The sequence below is a fragment of the Seriola dumerili genome, unplaced genomic scaffold (assembly GCF_002260705.1).
Source record: "Seriola dumerili isolate Sdu_G_001 unplaced genomic scaffold, Sdu_1.0 BDQW01000533.1, whole genome shotgun sequence".
NCBI classification, from domain to species: Eukaryota; Metazoa; Chordata; class Actinopteri; order Carangiformes; family Carangidae; genus Seriola; species Seriola dumerili.
The window spans coordinates 1,069,842-1,089,519 of NW_019174788.1; the positions used below are offsets into that span (position 1 = coordinate 1,069,842).

The 19,678-nt window shown below is 42.1% G+C and overlaps 1 protein-coding gene across 2 annotated transcripts; it reads left to right on the forward strand.

The window, feature by feature from the left end:
- The first annotated feature begins 1,910 nt into the window (after window positions 1-1,910).
- On the forward strand, window positions 1,911-19,383 carry stk40 (serine/threonine kinase 40). Of its 2 annotated transcripts, none has more exons than XM_022764263.1 (11): window positions 1,911-2,116; window positions 5,622-5,748; window positions 6,244-6,329; window positions 6,981-7,124; window positions 8,206-8,430; window positions 8,721-8,773; window positions 12,746-12,861; window positions 14,345-14,489; window positions 14,966-15,085; window positions 15,337-15,421; window positions 15,671-19,383. In XM_022764263.1, the coding sequence occupies exons 2-11, from the start codon at window positions 5,631-5,633 to the stop codon at window positions 15,887-15,889; spliced, it is 1,311 nt and encodes a 436-aa protein (XP_022619984.1). In that variant the 5' UTR covers window positions 1,911-2,116; window positions 5,622-5,630; the 3' UTR covers window positions 15,890-19,383. The 2 variants fall into 2 exon arrangements, with proteins under 2 accessions (XP_022619984.1, XP_022619985.1); XM_022764264.1 differs by having other exon boundaries at window positions 15,599-15,758.
- The last annotated feature ends 295 nt before the right edge of the window (window positions 19,384-19,678 follow it).

Sequence of the window (19,678 nt, forward strand, 5' to 3'; positions counted from 1 at the left end):
GTATTTAACCACCAAACCAGATTATAAAAAAACTGCTTGAATATCATCCACAATTAGACTCCCCTGATACTCCCACAGATCTACAATGAGAATTGCTATAGCAACAGCTATCTGTACCCACAATATTTGTGTGCAGTCTGCTTGCGAGTCAAAGTGAGACTGATAGTCTGCACTCCCCCAGTCAACCACACTCACATGCACACACACACAAACACGGTGCATACCATGCAGGTAAAACATGCTGAGACATTTCTCTGAATTGATCTAGGGGAGGAGGTTTCTGGTGAGGTCTTCCCAATAATCTTGGCAAAGGAGAGACAAGAAACACTATGTGCCTTGAGGGTACAGCCAACCTGCAAAACAAACAGAAACCAGAGCTCATGCCACTCATCCCGTAAGACTGTGCACTGAAGTCGACAGAGCTCAAAAGAAAACAGTCTTTTACCAAACAGATTTGCAAAATTGCCTACATATTCCATTACTTGTAATTTTCCTGAAGTGGCATATTAAAAAATATAAGGTTGATTTCTAAGATAATGAGCAATAGTTGCTTATTTTAAAAAATCTCTTTCAATGTTTAAAAAGTGCTACAAAACTTGCTCTGTTATGGCCACTGGAAATATTACAAATAAATAAATTTACAAACATGAAAGATTTTAAAGTCCAGTCAGCCTTAGTTTCCCTAAACACACCAAAAGAGCCTCTGAAACATGTTTCTCTCACAGACCCTGCATTTTGAGTTATGATTCAGTTTCCCCTTTAAAAACTGTGGGCAGGACACTGTAAAGCCGCAGGCTGACAAATGTTTCATGTGGCCGGGGGCATATGCTCTGCTGAGTCAAGGCAGGAAGACTAGTGCAACTTGAATAACCCTCTGCCATTTAGCCTCTGCGTCTGTCACACCTGCCCACTGGTTTGAAACTGGTAGCTGTGGGTGGAATTTAAGGTTAATCCGGGAGTCTAAATTGAGAACACAAGTGGGCTTTACTAAATGTTGATGTCATTCAAAACTATACTTGCTGAGTAAATGAGTAAGGAATTTACTTTTTACTGAGCTGAATTGGTGGTTGTGTTAGCAATAACATCCTGACAAATTGCAATTTCAAGTTTCAAATGTTGAAAATTGTAAGCATTTATCAGGTGAAATACCGATTGCCTCAGTGATACACAGTTTCACTGAGTCATATGGTTAACCTAAATGAAGTGCAATATGTGTCTAATTAAAAACAACCACAGTGTAGAGGCCAGTATGAAGCAAGAATATTAAGTCAGCTCTCTCTATGTATACAATACCATTAACTAGAAACAGGTAAATTTAATGGATTCCCTGAACAGAAAAGCCTTCACTTAGGTGATATGGAGGGCACCTCCATGTAATGTTTTACTGCTCTTCATATATAAATTAGCTATACTTTCTAGTAGAAGTTTTTTCATTTCTGATTACATATTCTGGTCAGATGATTATAAAAAAAACTTGTGTTTGAGGAAGCTTTGTAGCAGATTTCATCTGTGGAGCTAAAGAAGAAAGAAGAAATACTTTTTTTTCAGTGTAATGTAATGTTAATGCAAAAGTTATATTCTTTTCTGACCAGTAAAGTCCTTACCCTTATGTGGAATGGGTAATTGTATGCATATGGCATAATAAGTAACAAACCAACTATGCTATTATGATATTATATGTCCACGCTGACATTTACAAACACAGTAAACTTTATTGTATGTGTTACATATTTCCCGCACAGACAACTATGATGTAATGTTGTTTCATTAAGCAACTTTTGTTGTCCAAAGAATTTCATCATCAGTGCGCAGCCATTTACTTGGAAAAGGCAGACAGGTGTTGTCATTGGCCGATCGCAGCTGTCAATCAAATAAGTGTGTGCGTCATTTCCGTTGTCAGGTGGCGCTGTCGCTGTGGAAAGATGCGATCAGCGAAGAGCGGAGGCTTATCCTTAATTGCTCATTTCGGTAACAGAGGCTAAACAACCCGAAACCAACCCTCTGTGGTCTCCCTTGTTTAAGCGAGAACCTCCGCATATCCACCATAGCGTTTACCCAAGAAATGTCCATGTTGTAAGGAGACAACGCAGACTTTACCCGGCGGTTTCGGCTCGAGGTAAGCGCGGTGGCGACTACGTTGCTATCTAGCTTTCTGGCACGGCTAGCCAGCTGTAATGTTGCCTACTTTGTTTAAATGGCCTCACGACTGCTGTGTAGCCTCCAGCCTTGTCTTACCTAACGCAGCTCGCCAGTGGTCATATCATGAACTCTCTGGCACATGAAGATAGACGTTAAAGTTGTCGTAACCTAGCTAAGGACTGCTCTCTGTAGTTTGCACCGAAAGCCCAACTCCTTGTTGTGTTGTGTGTCCCTTTGTGTGGCCGGTGTGCCTGAAGCTGTGGCAGTGTCTTTAGCCGAGGAATTCAGTGAGCTTTGTTGTCGTACTAAGTTTGTATGTGCACTCAAGCTTAGTTTTGTTACCCTGCGTTAATGTACATCGTGAAAAAACACAAATGTGAACGTTTGTGTTTATTTAAATAAGCACCTTGATCAGACGTTGCTTACAATAACGCACGCCGGGTAAAGAGGTTTAATGTGTGTTTTAAAACGTCTCAGGGCGATCAAATAGTAATTGTTGTGGGCAAATCACATTAGCACCTGGTTAGTCGAGTTATTAGTAGCTCGTCGAGTGGTTTTGCACAAGTTAGAAGGCATAACGTCAGCGTTTTACTCTACGACTCGTCTCGTTTACAGTGCTCGCTGCCAGAACTGAGCGGTGTCCAGACCTTGTGGTCGCAAAATGGCACCAAACACTGTGTGACAGTCTCTGTGCATTTGTAATTACTTTCGTCAAGTGATCTCCAGTGTGACCTTGTGTCCACAGCCTTGTTCGGTCAAGGGCGTCGTTATTGTAATAGTCAACAGCTGCAATTATAGGTAGGACGGTGTGTATGAGCTTACATGATTGATTGACATTTCAGTCAAGCAGCAGGATTCAAGCTTGTATGACCTTCGAGTTGCTTTACCTCTTTGTGCTGACTTTTATGTCCGATCTATTTGTGGATTTATTGATTTGGATCATACCATCTCACTGGCTTTACTTTGTAATCCACTGATATGTTTACAATCTGCTCTAGTGTCTTTTTGCTTTTTTGTCCACCTTGATACTACCTTGATTTTGCAATTAAGTTGTTCTTGCAGAGCCAGACAAGTGGCTTGGAGTCTTGGTGGGTGGATCTTGAGACACCTACGTGGTTGTTTTGTTCTGATACTATTTAAGGAGCCCACATTTCCCGTGGGCACCGGCAGCGTGTCTCTCCTCCTTTTGTGTGATATGATTCAGAGGCTGTATCTGTTCTTGTCCTCCCTCTGGTACAGTCAGAGGCAGTTAGAGGCAGTCTTGCTTGCCAGATCACTGGCTGTGCAGAGAGGCATAGCAGTGTCAAAAAAGGATAGCTGTGTGCTGTCATTGCACTGATGTCATTTAGGTCAGTGTGCATTAGTTGGTTGCATTGACCTTTGCTTTTTAGATGTGTTGGGGGTTGGCTCCACAGCACTTCAGCTGGTGTTTAGTAGGTAGATGAATAGCCTTGGGCCCATTTGCTGTGTATTGTGTAGCAGTTTCTGTCCATGAGTCAGTTTAGTGTTATAAGTCCAAGGTGCATAGATTAGTATACATTTTTAAACTCTGACTATATGGCTGCAGAGAAAGGAAATGCATGTAAGGTGCAATCACAGATAACCTTGTTAAAAATTTGGGAAATGGCCATAAATGGAAGACCTGTTAGTTTTTGTTTCTTCTGCTTATTTTACTCAATCCAGCAGTCTTTCTTGCACTCAGACAACAATTGAAAACACATTTATCTGGCAGCACTAGAAGCAGTATGTACATTGTTGATTCTGCCAGCCACTTTGGCCACTGGATGAAAAAACTTTAAATAATTTCCTGCTCAGGAACCTCATGAATTGCAATAGCTGATTATCCCCTGGTTTGCGTGCTCTAGAGAAAGATGCTCTCTTACTATTGGCAGCATGACTTGGTGTCACTCTGGCTTGTGCCATAAATGCTCTCAGAAAACCTCAGCTCATCAGACTCAGTGGGTGATGACTAGTGGAGATAGAGACAGATGGGCGAGAGACATGATGATGACACTGTCTGCTGTCTGGGATCACAAAAAGCCTCATGGAAGTGAGAATTCATACCAGCCCATACTGACTGCCAACTGTCCTGCCTCCTCTCTGCCCAAAAACGCCAACTGGCGAGTGGCACACGATTAGTTTTGAAACAGGAAGATGATTTAATTCATTAGAAAAACTAATTTTCTCTAGTTTGTTTCACTTGCAAGACTAGTTATGTATTATGTTTTTTGGCATTTGTCAGCCCTCTATTCGTTCGCTAGTTCTCAGTTTATGAGGTGCTGTGGATTTTATTGGTCTGAGTCACTTCTGTTGTGTAGTTTGCTGAAATATGCACACCGCTGCTATCAGTCAGTGGCATTTTTACAACAGATATGTCACTTTGTGTTGTCTTTCTTGTGGACCTAAGTTCCATGAGGTATTTTTATTTATTTATTTTTTATTTTTCTTCAGTTGACATGGTGTACATGTCAGAGGCTTGGGAGCACATTTCGCTCTTATCAGCGTTATCACCTGGACAACTTAAGCATTTCTGACCAATGGAAACTCAGAATGACTGTAGGATGAATCATTCCTCTCAGTGTAAGGCACTACTTCCCTGTTACGAGAAACAAATGAGGTTTCATCACATAGGAACTCAGTATCAGTAAACAAAGCATACCTCTTGCTCTCTGAATTCTGGGAGGTAGATCTGCTGTGGCAGTTAAAGTAGTTTGTGTAATGATGATGTGTCACACTGTGTCACTGGTTCTTCTGGCATGTGAATCTAGTTCCTTATCATAATGTCAGGGCTTGGCTTATTTTTTTTTTTGTTGTTTCAGCCTTGTTCGAACATGCATGTCCTTTCAGAGGAAGGTCTGCACAGATAAGCCGGCTGTACAGATTTTGAGATAAAACGTGCAGATTAAGAGCGGAAGGATTTTCTAAACCCCTGTCCAGTGCAGCAGGAAAAGCAAAAGATGGAAATGTGGTTCAGTGCTGAGATGTAAATTTTAAAAAAGCCTCTGTTTAAAGAATTTGTGTGTTTGTGCAATGCAATTATGTGGAAGCGTTTACCATTTAAATTGCAGATTGTGGCACATTCGCATTTCTGTTGGGGAGATTGAATCTGAGGTGTTACCCTTGACGCCAGCAGCCATCACTCTGAATGGAGCCGTAATGGCCTCACATTCACACTGAGGTGTTGGTAAATGTGTGGGAGGGATATTTAAAATAGTCTGGGAGGAGCTGCCCTGAAGTTTACCTCCTTTCACTTCTGTTCACTAATCAGTGTACTCTCTACCAGACTGTAGGACTACTGTCTAAGCTCTGGGTGAAGTCTTTATTTTTAAATAGGCTATTTATAAAACCATTGTTTGGTTACAAATTACCAAGTTATTTTTGTCATCAGCTGAGAGTTGGCTTCCTGGCTGTCACATGTATGCACTTACCCTTTAACTTGACTATCTTTATCCTGTGTACTAATCTGATTTATTCTCCCATAGAGCTCCAGTATGTCCAAGCGGCGCTCATCGGAGAGGGGGGCTGGAGAGACATCAGGCAGGGCCAGCAAGCTGCAATGTCCTGGGATATCCGGCAGTAACGCCAAGAGAGCCGGCCCCTTCATCCTTGGTGAGGAAGCTATTAGTATTTTCTCAAGCCCCAATAGTATAGAAATAGTAGCCTGTGTGGCTGAGATTGCATCTAGTGTGCATTTTTTGTGAATGTGTAGCTGTTACATGTGTGCAGGAAATCAGTGAATGGTAGCTAGTTGTGAGTGTATGTGTGAGAGTCGTGGGGTGTCTCTGTGTATATGCACGCCTGGGACAAGAATGTGAAGAATTTTGCTGATCCCCATGACATTGGCCAGAAAGGTCTGAGTCTGTGCTGGAACAGGGTTATTTCCTCCCTCTGGAAAATGTATTTCTCTCCCATGCTCCGTCTTTTATGTTTTCTACTACACAACTCCTCCACTATTTGCAATGCAGAGTGCCAAAGAAAACATTACACCAGGGGTGTTAATGGGTACATGCACATGCAGCCTTTAATGAGTTGCAGTGAGAGCACACACTCTGGCATGTAGCCTGCCTTTTGGTCATGCAGCTGTTCCTTTTCTTTTTCTTGCAGGGCCTCGCTTGGGCAACTCACCAGTGCCCAGCATAGTGCAATGTCTGGCCAGAAAGGACGGCACAGATGACTTCTATCAGCTCAAAGTAAGTCTTATATTTCTCTCTTACATAAACACAGTGAGTTAAACATAGATATGAATAAAAACCTGAGCATATCTTTAAAAACAAAGCTAAGATGTTCCAGCAGACACCTGAACCTTTGACCCTGCTTTGGTGGTGTTCACTTTATGGCCCCCTCTTTCAGTGTGATGCAAACAACAAAACCTCAGCTGGGCAATCTGTTTATAGGGGCTATCTGATGTCTGTTAGACAAGGGAAGGCTAGTAGAAAAGGTGGGGGCACAAGGAAGGGAGAAAGGTAACGCCCCACCTGGAATGTCAAATTTAACCCCCATGACCATGTAGTGAATCGGTTCGTGACCCTCCCCTCATACCCATGGCTACAGCGCCTCAGTGTCTGCTGCACAACTTGTGTACTTCACATTAATATATGAGCCACTGTTTCAAAGCTGCAGTCCCTCTTTGCTATCTCCATTCCGCAGATTTTAACGTCTTCTTAAATACTAAGTAGATATAACTTAATGTCGTGGCTTAATTCATTAAAAGATTTAGAGTCAGGACTGAAGATTAGCTGCATACTAAATTGTTAAGGCTCTCTTTCCGCTGTCTGATCCTGTATGAGCTCTTGTCTTGTGACCTCTAATGTTTGCTCTGTTCTCCTGTGTGATTACGGCAGATCCTGACACTGGAGGAGCGAGTGGACTCTGCAGGCGAGACTCAGGAGGAGAGGCAGGGGAAGATGCTGCTGCACACAGAGTACTCCCTCCTTTCTTTACTGCACAACCAGGATGGGGTCGTCCACCACCACGGCCTCTTCCAGGTAGATTAAGACCTGCACACATTTGGCAATTAAGATAGGTGCTTTGTATATAATCGGTCAAATCATTAATTTCATGGGCACAAAGTTGTTTTTTATATTTTATGGTGTATCACTCGGCACTGTGTGGGCGAGCATTCTGCATATTTCAGACTGATAAATACACCAACATCACCATGGAGAAGTATCTGTTCATTTTGGTTTATAATATGGTGTCACCATGTAAGTACAAGTAGCAGCATGTTCTTTTCAGCTCTGTAATAGCAGAGGTAAGCTTGCCATTAGTCCAGCCAGCTGCATGTATTTTCCTTATCAGGCTTGTTTCAATAGAGAAGTGGGAGTACCATTAATAGCCACATTTATCTGCAGTCGTTTTCTATTCACAGCCCCATCCATTCACAATGAGCCTCCCCTCCCTCACCTGTCTTCCCGTCTGCCTCCTCCTCTAACTTTGTTATTGTTCCATCTGCCTTCTCTCTCCCTCTTTCTGTTTTCCTTCTTTGTCTCTCTTTCACATCCTGTCTGTTCCGCTCTGCCGGTGTTCTCAGAATAGCAGCATTGAGCCATGCACTCTGATTCATTTAGGTCTGCAATATTGATTGGATTATTATAGTGCATCTCCACTGTGAGAGAACCAGTTAATAATGTACACTTTCAGAGGTGCTGACTGCATCTAAAAAAAAAAAAAAAAAACTGACAACCTGATACAGAAATCAATAAGAAGTGGTGACTCTGCTAAGACTGGAGTTGGAAGAAGAGGAATGACCTTTGTTATTCGTCCTCCACCACCCGGTGTGGAGGAGTGGAAGTGTCTTATTCACATCGGCTACATGCAGCCTGCTGATTGATAGCCTGTGCCCTTCTTCAGTCTATGTCTTTCTAAGCTGAATGAATCAGCTTGATCAGCCTGTACAGTACAGGAATCCATTCAGTTTGATGCATTCATGGATGCCTCGACTTATATTGATTGGACACTGGTGTAAAGTGCTTCTGAAATACATCAACAACTATGTCCACTTGCAAATAGAAGTGCCTTCCTGAACTGAAGATCATTTCTCACATTCCTCTTGTTGTTGTTCCCCAGGATCGAGCCTACGAAATAGTGGAGGACATGGAGGCCAACAAAGTGCGCAAGATGAAGAAGCGGATCTGTCTCGTGCTTGACTGCCTATGTGCTCATGACTTCAGCGACAAGACGGCAGATCTAATAAACCTTCAGCATTATGTCATAAAGGAGAAGCGTCTGAGCGAGCGTGAGGCTATCGTCATCTTCTATGATGTGGTGCGTGTGGTAGAGGCCCTTCATAAGGTGAGTCTAGGTTAGTGTTATGTACCCTACTTCAAGATCATACTATCCAACGAACCATGAATGCTTAGCTTTCCATTTTCATCAATGAAGAAAGCTTGGATACTACAATGTTATTGTCAAATTGCAGGAGAAATTGTTTTGTTATTGTTTACTGGTAGCACATCCTTTCTGATTACTCATTTCCCCTGTTCGTGTGCCACTCCCAGAAACAAGCTGATTGTTCTTGATACCAATGATTCACTAAAAACGATACAACCAAACATTTTTCCTTCTCTCTTTCCTGCCTGCAGAAAAACATTGTGCACAGAGACCTCAAGCTGGGAAATATGGTGCTGAACAAACGGTAAGATAAAGCTCATTCACTCTCTCTGCCTTGTCACTCAGCTAGCTGGCTAAAACCCTCTCTCATTAAACCGGGTCATGTCATTTTAGCCTGCCAGTAAGTCATTCTGTGTCCGCTCACGTGTGTGAGAGGCCTCAGCCGGCCCCAGCAGCCCATATCCAATGTGCATTTGGCTTTAAACTCAAGCAGGGGTCACATTCTCAGACCAAGAGTGAGATCAGTCGCAGCAACCTAAAGCCTAACTCTCTTGTGCCTGACTCTGGGTCCGTGCCTGTGTGTTGAGTTGAAACCGGTGATTCATTCCCGTGGCTGGATTTTTGGAAGCAAAAGGTGAACTGGATTCTGGTGCAAAAGAGGACAAAGAATATGCCACTGTTTTGTTCTCAGTGGGAGAGTTTTTGGGGTCTTGGGGGGGCGCGAGTAATGTTAAATAGCATGCAGGACCCTGTTGAGTGCACCTCAGGTCACAGAGTGCTGCAGTTCAGATAGGCCTTGCAGAATGGAAAACTACTCATCTGTAAAGCCCTGTCCAAACACTCTACATGCCGAGAGAGAGATGGTTTGCGTGTATTCAGGGGGTGAAAGCCTGTCTTTTTCATGTTGAGAGTACTACTATTTTATCTGCTATTTGCTTTTTTAATATTGATTTGTCCAAGTTTGGATAAATTGACAGATTTTGCATCAATCCTTAGGAAGGTTCTGCACACTCATTCCTGGTGACTCTCATAATAATACACAACACCAGTCTTTTCATTTTCATTTGGAAGGATGATTAACACATCTGCTTACACACACCTTCACATCCAAACATCTCATGCTTACATCACACACAAGTGAGTGTAATCATAGCGTTGTCCCACAGACTAAGAACATACTCGGACATGCAGATCATGTACGAGAAAATGGATAGAGATGTCATACGTCTTATCTTTTTACCACAGACACAATCTTCATCTCAGTCACCAGTGGCCATTGCCCCCACCACCACCTGCAGCAGCAGCAGCAGCAGCAGCAGCAGTAGTAGTAGTGGTGGTGATGAAACAGGAGAGTGTTTTGGCCAGGGGAAGAGGGTGGTGGGGAGAGCAGCAGCAGACAGGCAGAACACTCCGTCCCAGCTGGAGACAAAGGAGAGGCCTGCCAAAGGCCCCATAGCTCAGAGCTGACTCACACCGCAATGCACGTCACACACATCACACACACACACACACACACACACACACACACACACACACACACACACACACACACACACACACACAGTCATCATTTATTTACCCTCTACTCTGCTTTTTCTCTATTTTCTTTTACAACCAAATCCCTTTCCTGCCTCTGTGGTCTTTGTTTTGTCCCGTTTGTCATATCCCCTTTTTGCTTTTCACTTTTCCCTCCTCCTTTATGCATCATACTTTGCTTGCTTGCATGTTTCCTCTGACACTCCACCCTGTTTGTGTATGAATGTACAGTCAGTATGGGAAAGACATGGTCAATTTAGAGGTAGACCAATCCCCAAAATCCCCTTTCCTCACTGCTCGTCATCACTCTGGGAAATGCACCGATGCCATCAACAAGCTCAGCAGTTTATGCAAGAATAATGCGATTTCCTCTTGCAGAGCCAGCTCTTATGAAAGCAGGATGTCATAAATCAATCTGCAGGGTCATTGACGATGTATATCACAACTTTTGCTGTATTTCTAAGCTGACATAGCCATCCATAGACATACACCACAGCAAGGTGATTTTATTTATTTTTTTATTTTGTTTTGTTTTGGGTTTTTTTTTTTTTTTTTTTTTTTCAGTGTGCTCCAGTCTGTTTATATCAGCAAATTGCCTTTTTTGTATGAGGGATGAATTACCACCACTTGCTTGTCTAATGGTATTAGTCAAGCAGTAACCATGATGCAATAATATATACCTTAAAAATGAGCACAATGCTACGATAAAGCTTGGGTATTAATAAAACCCTCCAAATGATCAGTTCTGAGAAATGTTTTTTTCTGGTCTCTGTAGAGGTTGCCCTGCGTTTAACCTCCTTTCTCGTCAGCTAGTGTATTTTCAGCAAAACGTTGTGGGGAGGGAGGAGAAATCATTGGGGCATTGGGTTTCTGGTTTCCTGACTTACCCGGGGTCACGTGACCAGGAAGCAGAGATGGTGTGGTCTCTCTTCAGTCCCCAGGGACCATTGCCTCACGAGGCAAACATGCAATTTAATTTACCCAATCTCCGGTGCAAGAATAGAAACCTGGGTCGTGATGCACACAGACAAAAGGACAGACTCCTCTATAAAGGAAGCTTTTATGTTGAGGGTCCTTGAAGCATCACGCTCTGTTTCTCTGGCCCATCCTTTTGCAGATCACAAGGCCACTATATGGTTAGAGAGACTTGGATCACAAAAGCTGTTGAAGCGGCTGAATCACATAAGTAGCTGGAAATTATGTGGACTGAATGTTCTATGGGACGATTGAGATTGGAGCATTTGGTTGAAAATTGAGTGTTTGACAGGAATTGGCTCCAGACGCCGTAATGGGAGCTGTGTGTGTGTGTGTGTGTGTGTGTGTGTGTGTGTGTGTGTGTGTGATGGAGCAGGGTGTGAAAGTGAGAGAGAATAGGGGAAGCTGTTGACCTCAGGCTTTTTAGAAAGCGGATGCGGGTGAGAAGCGTGATCAAGAGAGGACCCAGGCTCTAGACCATGGCTGCTTTTGGGTGCGTTTGGTCTTTTGAGTGTGTTTTCGTGCGTGCATGTTTAGCATGGGAGTGATTGTGTGGGTGCTCTCAAAGTTGTGCGTTTGTGTACATATTTTAAATCTTCTTGAGCTTTATATATTCGTCTGCCAGCCCATCACCATGCAGGCTTAGTCATCGGGACAATTATCCCAAGCCACAGGTTGACTCATATGTTTGTCAAAGTGCGGCTTTTTTTTTTTTTTTTTCCTCTCTTCTAAAAGAACACAGTGATGTAGAACAGTCCATAGTCCTTCAGCTTTAATACTGTTAGGTTTCTCTCTGCCACAAGCAATTTTACCTTGATGACTCAGAGAAAAATTTTATAGTGCGACATTGTTTCCACAGAAACCAGATTAATCAAACATTGCTGGTAACAGCATTTGGGTCTCCTCAGACTTTGAAGCGCCAGTGTGTCTGGAGTGGTCTTAATCTCAAAAGCTAAAACTATGATGTTGGTGATAATAAACTCACTTTATGGAGAGCATTAGAGCTTACATAGTGTTTTTATAGGAAGGTACAAAAACAAGAACACAGGAGGAGATCAGAACGCAAAGTGCATTTTAGAGAAATTCATCTACAATAAATTTGTAATGCACAGTGCTTTCGAGTTTAAAGGCCCTCATGTTAAAAACATAGTAATCCTTAGCCCATGGATGTCATGCTGCAAGAGAGGTCCACACTTGACGAACAAATGCTATTTTAAAATCAGTTCTATACTTGGGCAAATGTTGTATTTTATACATTTACAAAATATGCAAGACATCTTCCTATGTTGCAACCACTTTTGCACAATCTTAGATTAAGAATTTTGTGTTGAATCAATTGAATTTTAATGAAAATATAACGTAAGGACGTGGGAGACTTTTTTTTTTTTCTAATGAGACTGGGTGTGCATGCTCTGTTTTGCATCTGGCAGTCATGAGATACTGATGTATTTTTAAGGCCAAGTGAACCGTGAGATTATTAAAACAACATGGCATGCTAGCAAGTTCTCCCTGTCTCTATCGGGCTGTGTTTACTTCACGCTTTGGGCTGTGAGTGCAGTGTTTCACATTCTGAACTTACATTTTGTTATGATGAGTAAGACTGTTTTGCTAGTATCTTCCATGGTTTCATTATGTTAAGTAGCGAATCCAGAGGGGGCTGTGTACTGGAAATACTTGAGTCATTATTTGATTTAAAAAAAAAAAAAAGAAGATTCCTGGTGTAATATTAGGTATTGATCAGGTCTGTGTGCATGTGTGCTTACAGGACTCACCGAATCACTATTACCAACTTCTGCCTGGGAAAACACCTGGTGAGCGAGGACGACCTGCTGAAAGACCAGAGAGGAAGTCCGGCCTACATCAGCCCTGATGTATTAAGTGGTAAGTGGAAAAAAACAAAGGACAACAAACAAGGTGCTTTTCAAACAGTCTGAATAGTGCTGAAAATCTGGTTTCTGACATTTAACCCTGACGGGTGTGCATCACCCAGTTTTTGTCACTTTCAAAAACTGGCAAGCCAACAGTCGCACCTTATTTTTGCAGCAATTGACCATCTGTGTACAGGTGTGGAAACCTTCCTCACTGCATTAGATTTGCTACTGTCCACTGTTGAAAGTGAAATAGTGAAACAAAATTGTTGTATGTATTTCCCAGAATGACACAACATTGTAATTAGACAAGTGACCCATGTTGGTATGTGTCCAGATGGGATCCTTGGATTCTTTTGTAGGCTGTTGCATAACGTTTAGCAGTCAGTCTTGTGTTTGATTTTCCGGTTATTAGGCAACAAGAAAGAGGTTATGTTGCAATCTCGGACTGACAAAAGCCAGGAATAGCTCTTCTCTTTCTGTTTTTGTTTGTGTTATCATGGTGATGTTGCATTTTCTCATGGTATGTGTCTGCAGAGGAGGCTACTTTCCTCTTTGTGTGAAACACTTTGTCTGAAAAAAGCGGAAATCCATTTTTATTGTTCAGCCTCACAATGCTCATTTGTCAAAGCAAATGTGCAAATCAGAGCATTACACACCAGTCATGTTGATGCTTGAGCATGCACTTCTGTGGTAGACCCCCAGTTTTATCCATTTTCACTTATTTCCAGAGCAACATCCTGGACAGTGGACAAGATTGAGAATAACAAAAATCGCTCACCTCCAGCCACTCAAACTGTAGATAAAACCGGGGCGTGTATATCAGCATAACGTGACAGGCACACAATTAAACAGAGCTTCAGTGACTCACACACTGATGACTCACTGAAGGGAAACTACTCCCATCTATCCCCTTCCCCTCCCATCCCGTGTGTGTGTGTGTGTGTGTGTGTGTGTGTGTGTGTGTGTGTGTGTGTGTGTGTGTGTGTGTGTGCGTGTGTGTGTGTGTGTGTGTGTGTGTGTGTGTGTGTGTGTGTGTGTGTGTGTGTGTGTGTGTGTGTGTGACACAAGCTTTAACATAATTGCCTGCTGCTGTTGCTGCTGCCTGCCTGCCTGTAACAACACTGCCTATGGTCATGCACAGCCATGATGCTCCACCCTCACCAGTTCCAGTTTATTCATCAGTGATCCACAGCTCAGGGTTAATTATAAAAACAGTTCTCCCATTTCAAAAGTCAGCAGTGTGTGGGAAATTTCTAGGAAAAATAATGGAGTCATTGCTTGTGTTTGTGTTTGCTCATCTCGTTAATCATTAGACCTTGTGACTTGACAGGAATTGAACTTGTTAAAAGGTTGATCACCCCTGAGTAACACAGGGCATTGCACTGAACAAATAGTTGATTTCAACCTCTATTGCTTAGATGCTTATTCACTTAAAAATAGCAACATGTTTTGATATCAAACACAAATCCTGATCTGCTCTTTCCTGTCTCCAGGTCGGCCATATCGTGGTAAACCCAGTGACATGTGGGCTCTTGGTGTGGTACTGTTCACCATGTTGTATGGCCAGTTCCCCTTTTATGACAGCATACCTCAAGAGCTCTTCCGCAAGATCAAGGCTGCCGAGTACTCTATTCCAGAGTGAGTACTTGTCCTGTCCATGTGACATTTGGTGAAGTATTCAAAACAATACAATTAGCTCTCACAACAGTCATACCATAGTAAATGGTATGTGTGTGCTGTTTATTTATCATTAAACAAAACAATCATTTATTCTCTATTCATCCTTCCATATTTCCGCAACACGGAATGAAATGAACTGTAACTGCTGTTATACTAACAGGGAGTTTTCCCGCCTCAAGATTTCCCCCTCAAGCGAAATGAATCACATCAAAACAGGCTCTATAGATCTTCAGTACAACACAATAAAAAAATATATCTGAAAAATATCTTTTTAATGCAAAATATTTACTGAGAAATTATCACATTTTCATGTTCAGTTTGGACATAAAACAATGGTCGTATAATCTTTCTAATGGCGTTAAAGCCTTGTGACTTACAGTAGTCACATTTTACTAATAAAACTGTCCCTTCCTGTTCCCTCCACCTCCTCCCAGGGATGGTCGCGTGTCAGAGAACACAGTGTGCCTAATCCGAAAGCTGTTGGTGCTGGACCCTCAGCAGAGGCTGACTGCAGGAGAGGTGCTGGAGTCGCTTAGTGCCATCATTGCCTCATGGTAATTGCGCCCCCTGCTGGCTTTTAGAAAAAAATATTGTCGTCTTTATTTTTGAAGAGTTTAGAGATAATTGTAATGAATAACAAATGGATTGTGAAATTTCTACTACTAGCTGCAATCAGTTTCTGCTGGTTGGCTTTGCATTTATAATTTGATTTCGTAGGCTCTTGAATTGTGTGCACATACAAGTATGTTGCTGTTGGCCAACAGCTCAGTGATCAGTGTTAATCATCATCCTTTCCTAATCTCAGGCAAACTGTTTCATCGTTGAGTGGCCCTCTGCAGGTGGTGCCAGATATTGATGACCAGATCAATCACCCAGAACATCTGCAAGAGGTAAATTATTAAATTACACATTCCACATTCACAGGTCTGAATATGGAACCTGTCGAATTAATCCATAGGGGCTAAAATAGATGTACTTAAGATACAGAATTCACACTTGATAATAGCAAAGTGCAATCATATGTAACAATGGAAATGTTCATGTGGTTTTACTGTTTACATTCTCAGATACACTAGGAGTAAATTTCATTCATCCCAGATGCTGCAGAACAATGAACAGAATACATTGTCTTCCCTCAGGCCAAGGTGATAGAAGAGTCTTCACAGTATGAGTTTGAGAACTACATGCGCCAGCAGCTCCTGTTGGCTGAAGAAAAGAACACTATTCATGAGGCTAAGAGCTTTCTCACCAAGCGCCAGTTTGGCAACATCCCACCTGTAAGGCGTCTCGGCCATGACGCTCAGCCTGTCAGCCCACTAGATGCTGCCATTCTGGCACAACGTTTCCTCCGGAAGTAGTTCCCAACCACCTTTCCCAGCCTCTCTGGTCTCCCCAGGGAGTAAGGAGACCTGCAGAGTCCAGAGAGGATGGAGGAGAGGATATGTCCCGAAGCTGAACTTGCATACATGGGGCCGAGCCTGAACGAAGGTATAGACGGCCCAATTCGTAGGTGGGCTTTGGGCAAGCTAGGTGGAGCAGTCACGAGGAGGGCACTAGAACAAACTGCCAACCCAGAACTTCACTCCTCATATCTGGATCCTCTAGTGAAATATGGAGAGGCCTGGAGGAAGATCTGAACCAAAGGTTCTTTGCCCTCAGGTCACCCACAGTCAGATCTCACTGTGCAATAAACCTGATGGCACAGTCACACATGGGGCTAACACGAGGCTCTGCCTCGAGTGTTGAAGAGACTATTTAACCCCATATTCCTCCTCCTTCTTTGAGATCCCCCTACTGTAACACTTTACCCATCAACTCTGGATCCCCTGAGCAATACAGGACCAGAATCATGTAGCAACCCTTTCTCTTCCCAGTGGTTAATGGTATTGCCTCAAGTAAGATCACCTGATCACAGCCGTCACCTCTCTTACCTCCATTCCACCCTCCTCCTCTCACTCCCTTCTCTTCCTCTCTGTTTTCCTGTATCAAAAGTGATCCAGACCGCTCCTGTCTGTAACTCTGACTTCAAATCAATCTACCTCTCTGTCTCTCTTCTCTGTTGGTAAACCATGCTCACTGTTCTGAGACAAGGGATTGTAACAAAGGAGTCTTGATGCCACCAGTGACATAAAGCATTAATGTTTTCTGTCAGTGATAATGCTTTGAAACCTTTTCAGTGGTTTCGAAAAATCTGAATAAGCTTTTTATCATATTTACCACAATAAGTAGCATTTTATCCCTACCTTTGCTTTGAAGATATTGAATATCAAAGTACAAGCATCCTTTGATATTCACAGAATGCATTGTCTCCTGCTTTTGCTCACCCCTGTGGAAATCTATTTTTAGCATCTAGGCAGCTAGTGTGAGGTACCTGGAAGTCACAATGCCAAGAACTGAATGGGAATAACTGTTGGATCCTCCATGCCAAGGTATATTGATGGTAACGCTTCCTCAGTGCCATTATAGTGAAGATCAGGCACTGTCATGTTTCTATTGCCAAAAAAAACATGTCTTAAAATTATTCTTAGCCAAGGAAACTGGTACCCACAGCCTCATTCAGAATCAAATGGCTTCCAGGTATTCCAACTTCCCTGTTTCTCTTTATCAAGACAGATCATGGGACAAGTGTTTTTCAGTATGAATGTGAACTGTCATTCTGTGCTTTGATATGTCTGCAGTATCCATGAGTGTGTATGTGTGTTTTTTCAGGCCAGGCGTAATAAGAGTCTGCGGAGCTGTCGAGCTGTTAACCTCTGACAGTCACAGACCCTTTAAGCTATCCTCCAATCTTTGTGTTCTGTTATCTGGCCTGCCTCATTGGCAGACACTGTGAAAACCAGAGCAGGCTTTGCGAAGATGGGGCTTGACAAAATGTTTTAGCGGTGGTCATGAATGCTTTCTTAAGATTGGAAAATATCACATATCTATTGCCATTCCGAAGCCCTCTCTCCAGTTCAACTTGTACATGCTTGTATTATCTCATTTCATAGGCTCTATGAGAGACTAGCTGGTGGCTGGTAATCGATACTGTAATATTTCACAGAGAAATGAAAATATATACTCATAGGGTTTAAGTTTAGTTGCTGGGTCTTCTTGGCTGTTGGTGCATTCTTCTCTTTTATCAAAGTGTTTCTTCAAACCATGGCAAAGCTACTAACCAGTGACTGTTAGGCATCTGTACACAGCAACTTGCCTTTGCGTATTGGTACCTGCTTCAGGCTCTCTAGATTTCTTCCTATTTATATTCAATCTGATTGCATGAACATAGGCTCTGGAATATTTTCAAATGTCTTTCAGTCTACTTTTTTCTTGTAATTTCATGTTGATTTATTTATTCACTAGTGTAGACTCCTCCTCCTGCCCCCTCCCCCAAAAAACACTGGGGCTTGTCTCACAGACATAGATCATACTCAGGCAAAAAGCTTCTTTGTAAATTAAAAAATCTTTAAAGTTCCTTAGACTAAAACTGGGTGTAACTTATGTCAGTGAAACTGGCCCCAAATCTCTTTGCTCTCACAGCTTTAAGAAGTGTTGTTAGCTCCAACATTGACTCAACTTTAACAATCTCATTTTGATCCTTCCAGCCACATTAATAACGAGTAGCATCTTTGTGTTTTTTTTCCTTTTTGGACTCCTGAATCATTTTCTTGCCATTTTGCCACTAAGTCTGTGGTCAACTTAAGCTACACTAATAACGAGACTGACTTTTGCATAGTTCTATTTTTTACAGAATACAAAATGATACTCGCACGTTATCTTGATTCGCGGGAGGGTTTTTGTAGTGTTTTTGTTTTTTTTCCTGTCATTACCCCATATCCCCCAGTCAAGGCTGCACTCTCTGGTCAGTATGTAAATAATGTACCATCTTGACTGCGCCAGTCATATTGTATGTAGTTCCACCCAGTGAGATACCAACTCTGTTTCAACACATACCGATTGACGTGCATTATAGGCCACGTTGGCCATCAACCACCACATCCGGAGGCTAAAATAATATATAAAGAGAGCTATTGGCTTTCTCCCAACTCAATGTGAATTCCATGGGTATACAGCAGTATTGTAGTAGTCTAGGTTGTTCATCAGAGAAGGGTGTTTCATGAACACCGTAGCCATTGCTGAATGCTGACATTAAGTGATCGTCTGTGGAAATGTCTTATGCCATCTTCCATGATGCCCAACTACAGATTAGTAACTAGAGGTTCAATAGACCTTTGATGTAGATGTTATTATCTGTCCCCCCCTTAATCAAAAAGTGTTTCACTTTCTAGCTAGTGGATTGTACCACATTTAATGTTTGTTTTTTACAGAGTCGTCTTGGTAGACTGCAACGTGGACTGAAAAGCATGGAAATAGTGTGAGGTTAAACTCTGTGTAAAACATGTGACTGTTGCATGATTTTGAACTTGCAAGGTGTGCCAGAGCAATGGATGCAGAAGCTGAAGATAATTTACTCATTTGGGTCCTAAAAGCTAAAATCCAGAGCGAGAATTCCACATTATATACCCCCCGATTGGATGAGTAGTATTAGTTTTCAGAAAGTTCAGTTATGACTATGATTTTTTTTTTTTTTTGATTTTTTTTTTTTTCACACACCCTGGTTCCAAAGTTATTAAGACGTCAGTATATAATCAATATATTACTGACTGTTTCAACTGGAAACTTAGTGTAGGATATGAAATGTGGTGTAGTTTAAACCCAATGGGATAATGTGTTGTAAGCTGCTTGGTCGGACATGGGCATCTAGATACAGAAAACTGCGTAATTGTACAGATGAAAACGCGTTTGTATAAAAAACATATTTTTCTACTTCATCAGATCTCTACATGCATGTCAGCAATAAACTTTGATATGGAAACATTCAACTTTGTCATGTCTTTGTATTCTCGTACTTCCTTCCATTACCACCGGGTGGAGCACTTTCTTAAAAAATGAAACTAAAGTGAGCACCAGGAGGAGTGTATTTAATGTTGGCACTTTTTAAGGACACAATACTGAATGTTCTTCTTTGTTGGTTTCCACATATTTCTCTACCAGATGTGGACAATACAATCTACAGAAGATGTTCAGTTACTGTGCCAACCATCTGCATGTGCTTCAGGCTTCAGAGGGTGAAACCTGTGTTAAGAATGAACAGAATATAGAATAAT

Bases quoted from the DNA above. Each gene is read 5' to 3' on its own strand.
- stk40 (XM_022764263.1), top strand. From the start codon at position 5,631: ATGTCCAAGCGGCGCTCATCGGAGAGGGGGGCTGGAGAGACATCAGGC. The intron at 8,774-12,745 runs GTAAGATAAAGC...GTGTGCTTACAG, and splicing joins AATATGGTGCTGAACAAACG to GACTCACCGAATCACTATTA. The intron at 15,422-15,670 runs GTAAATTATTAA...GTCTTCCCTCAG, and splicing joins ACCCAGAACATCTGCAAGAG to GCCAAGGTGATAGAAGAGTC.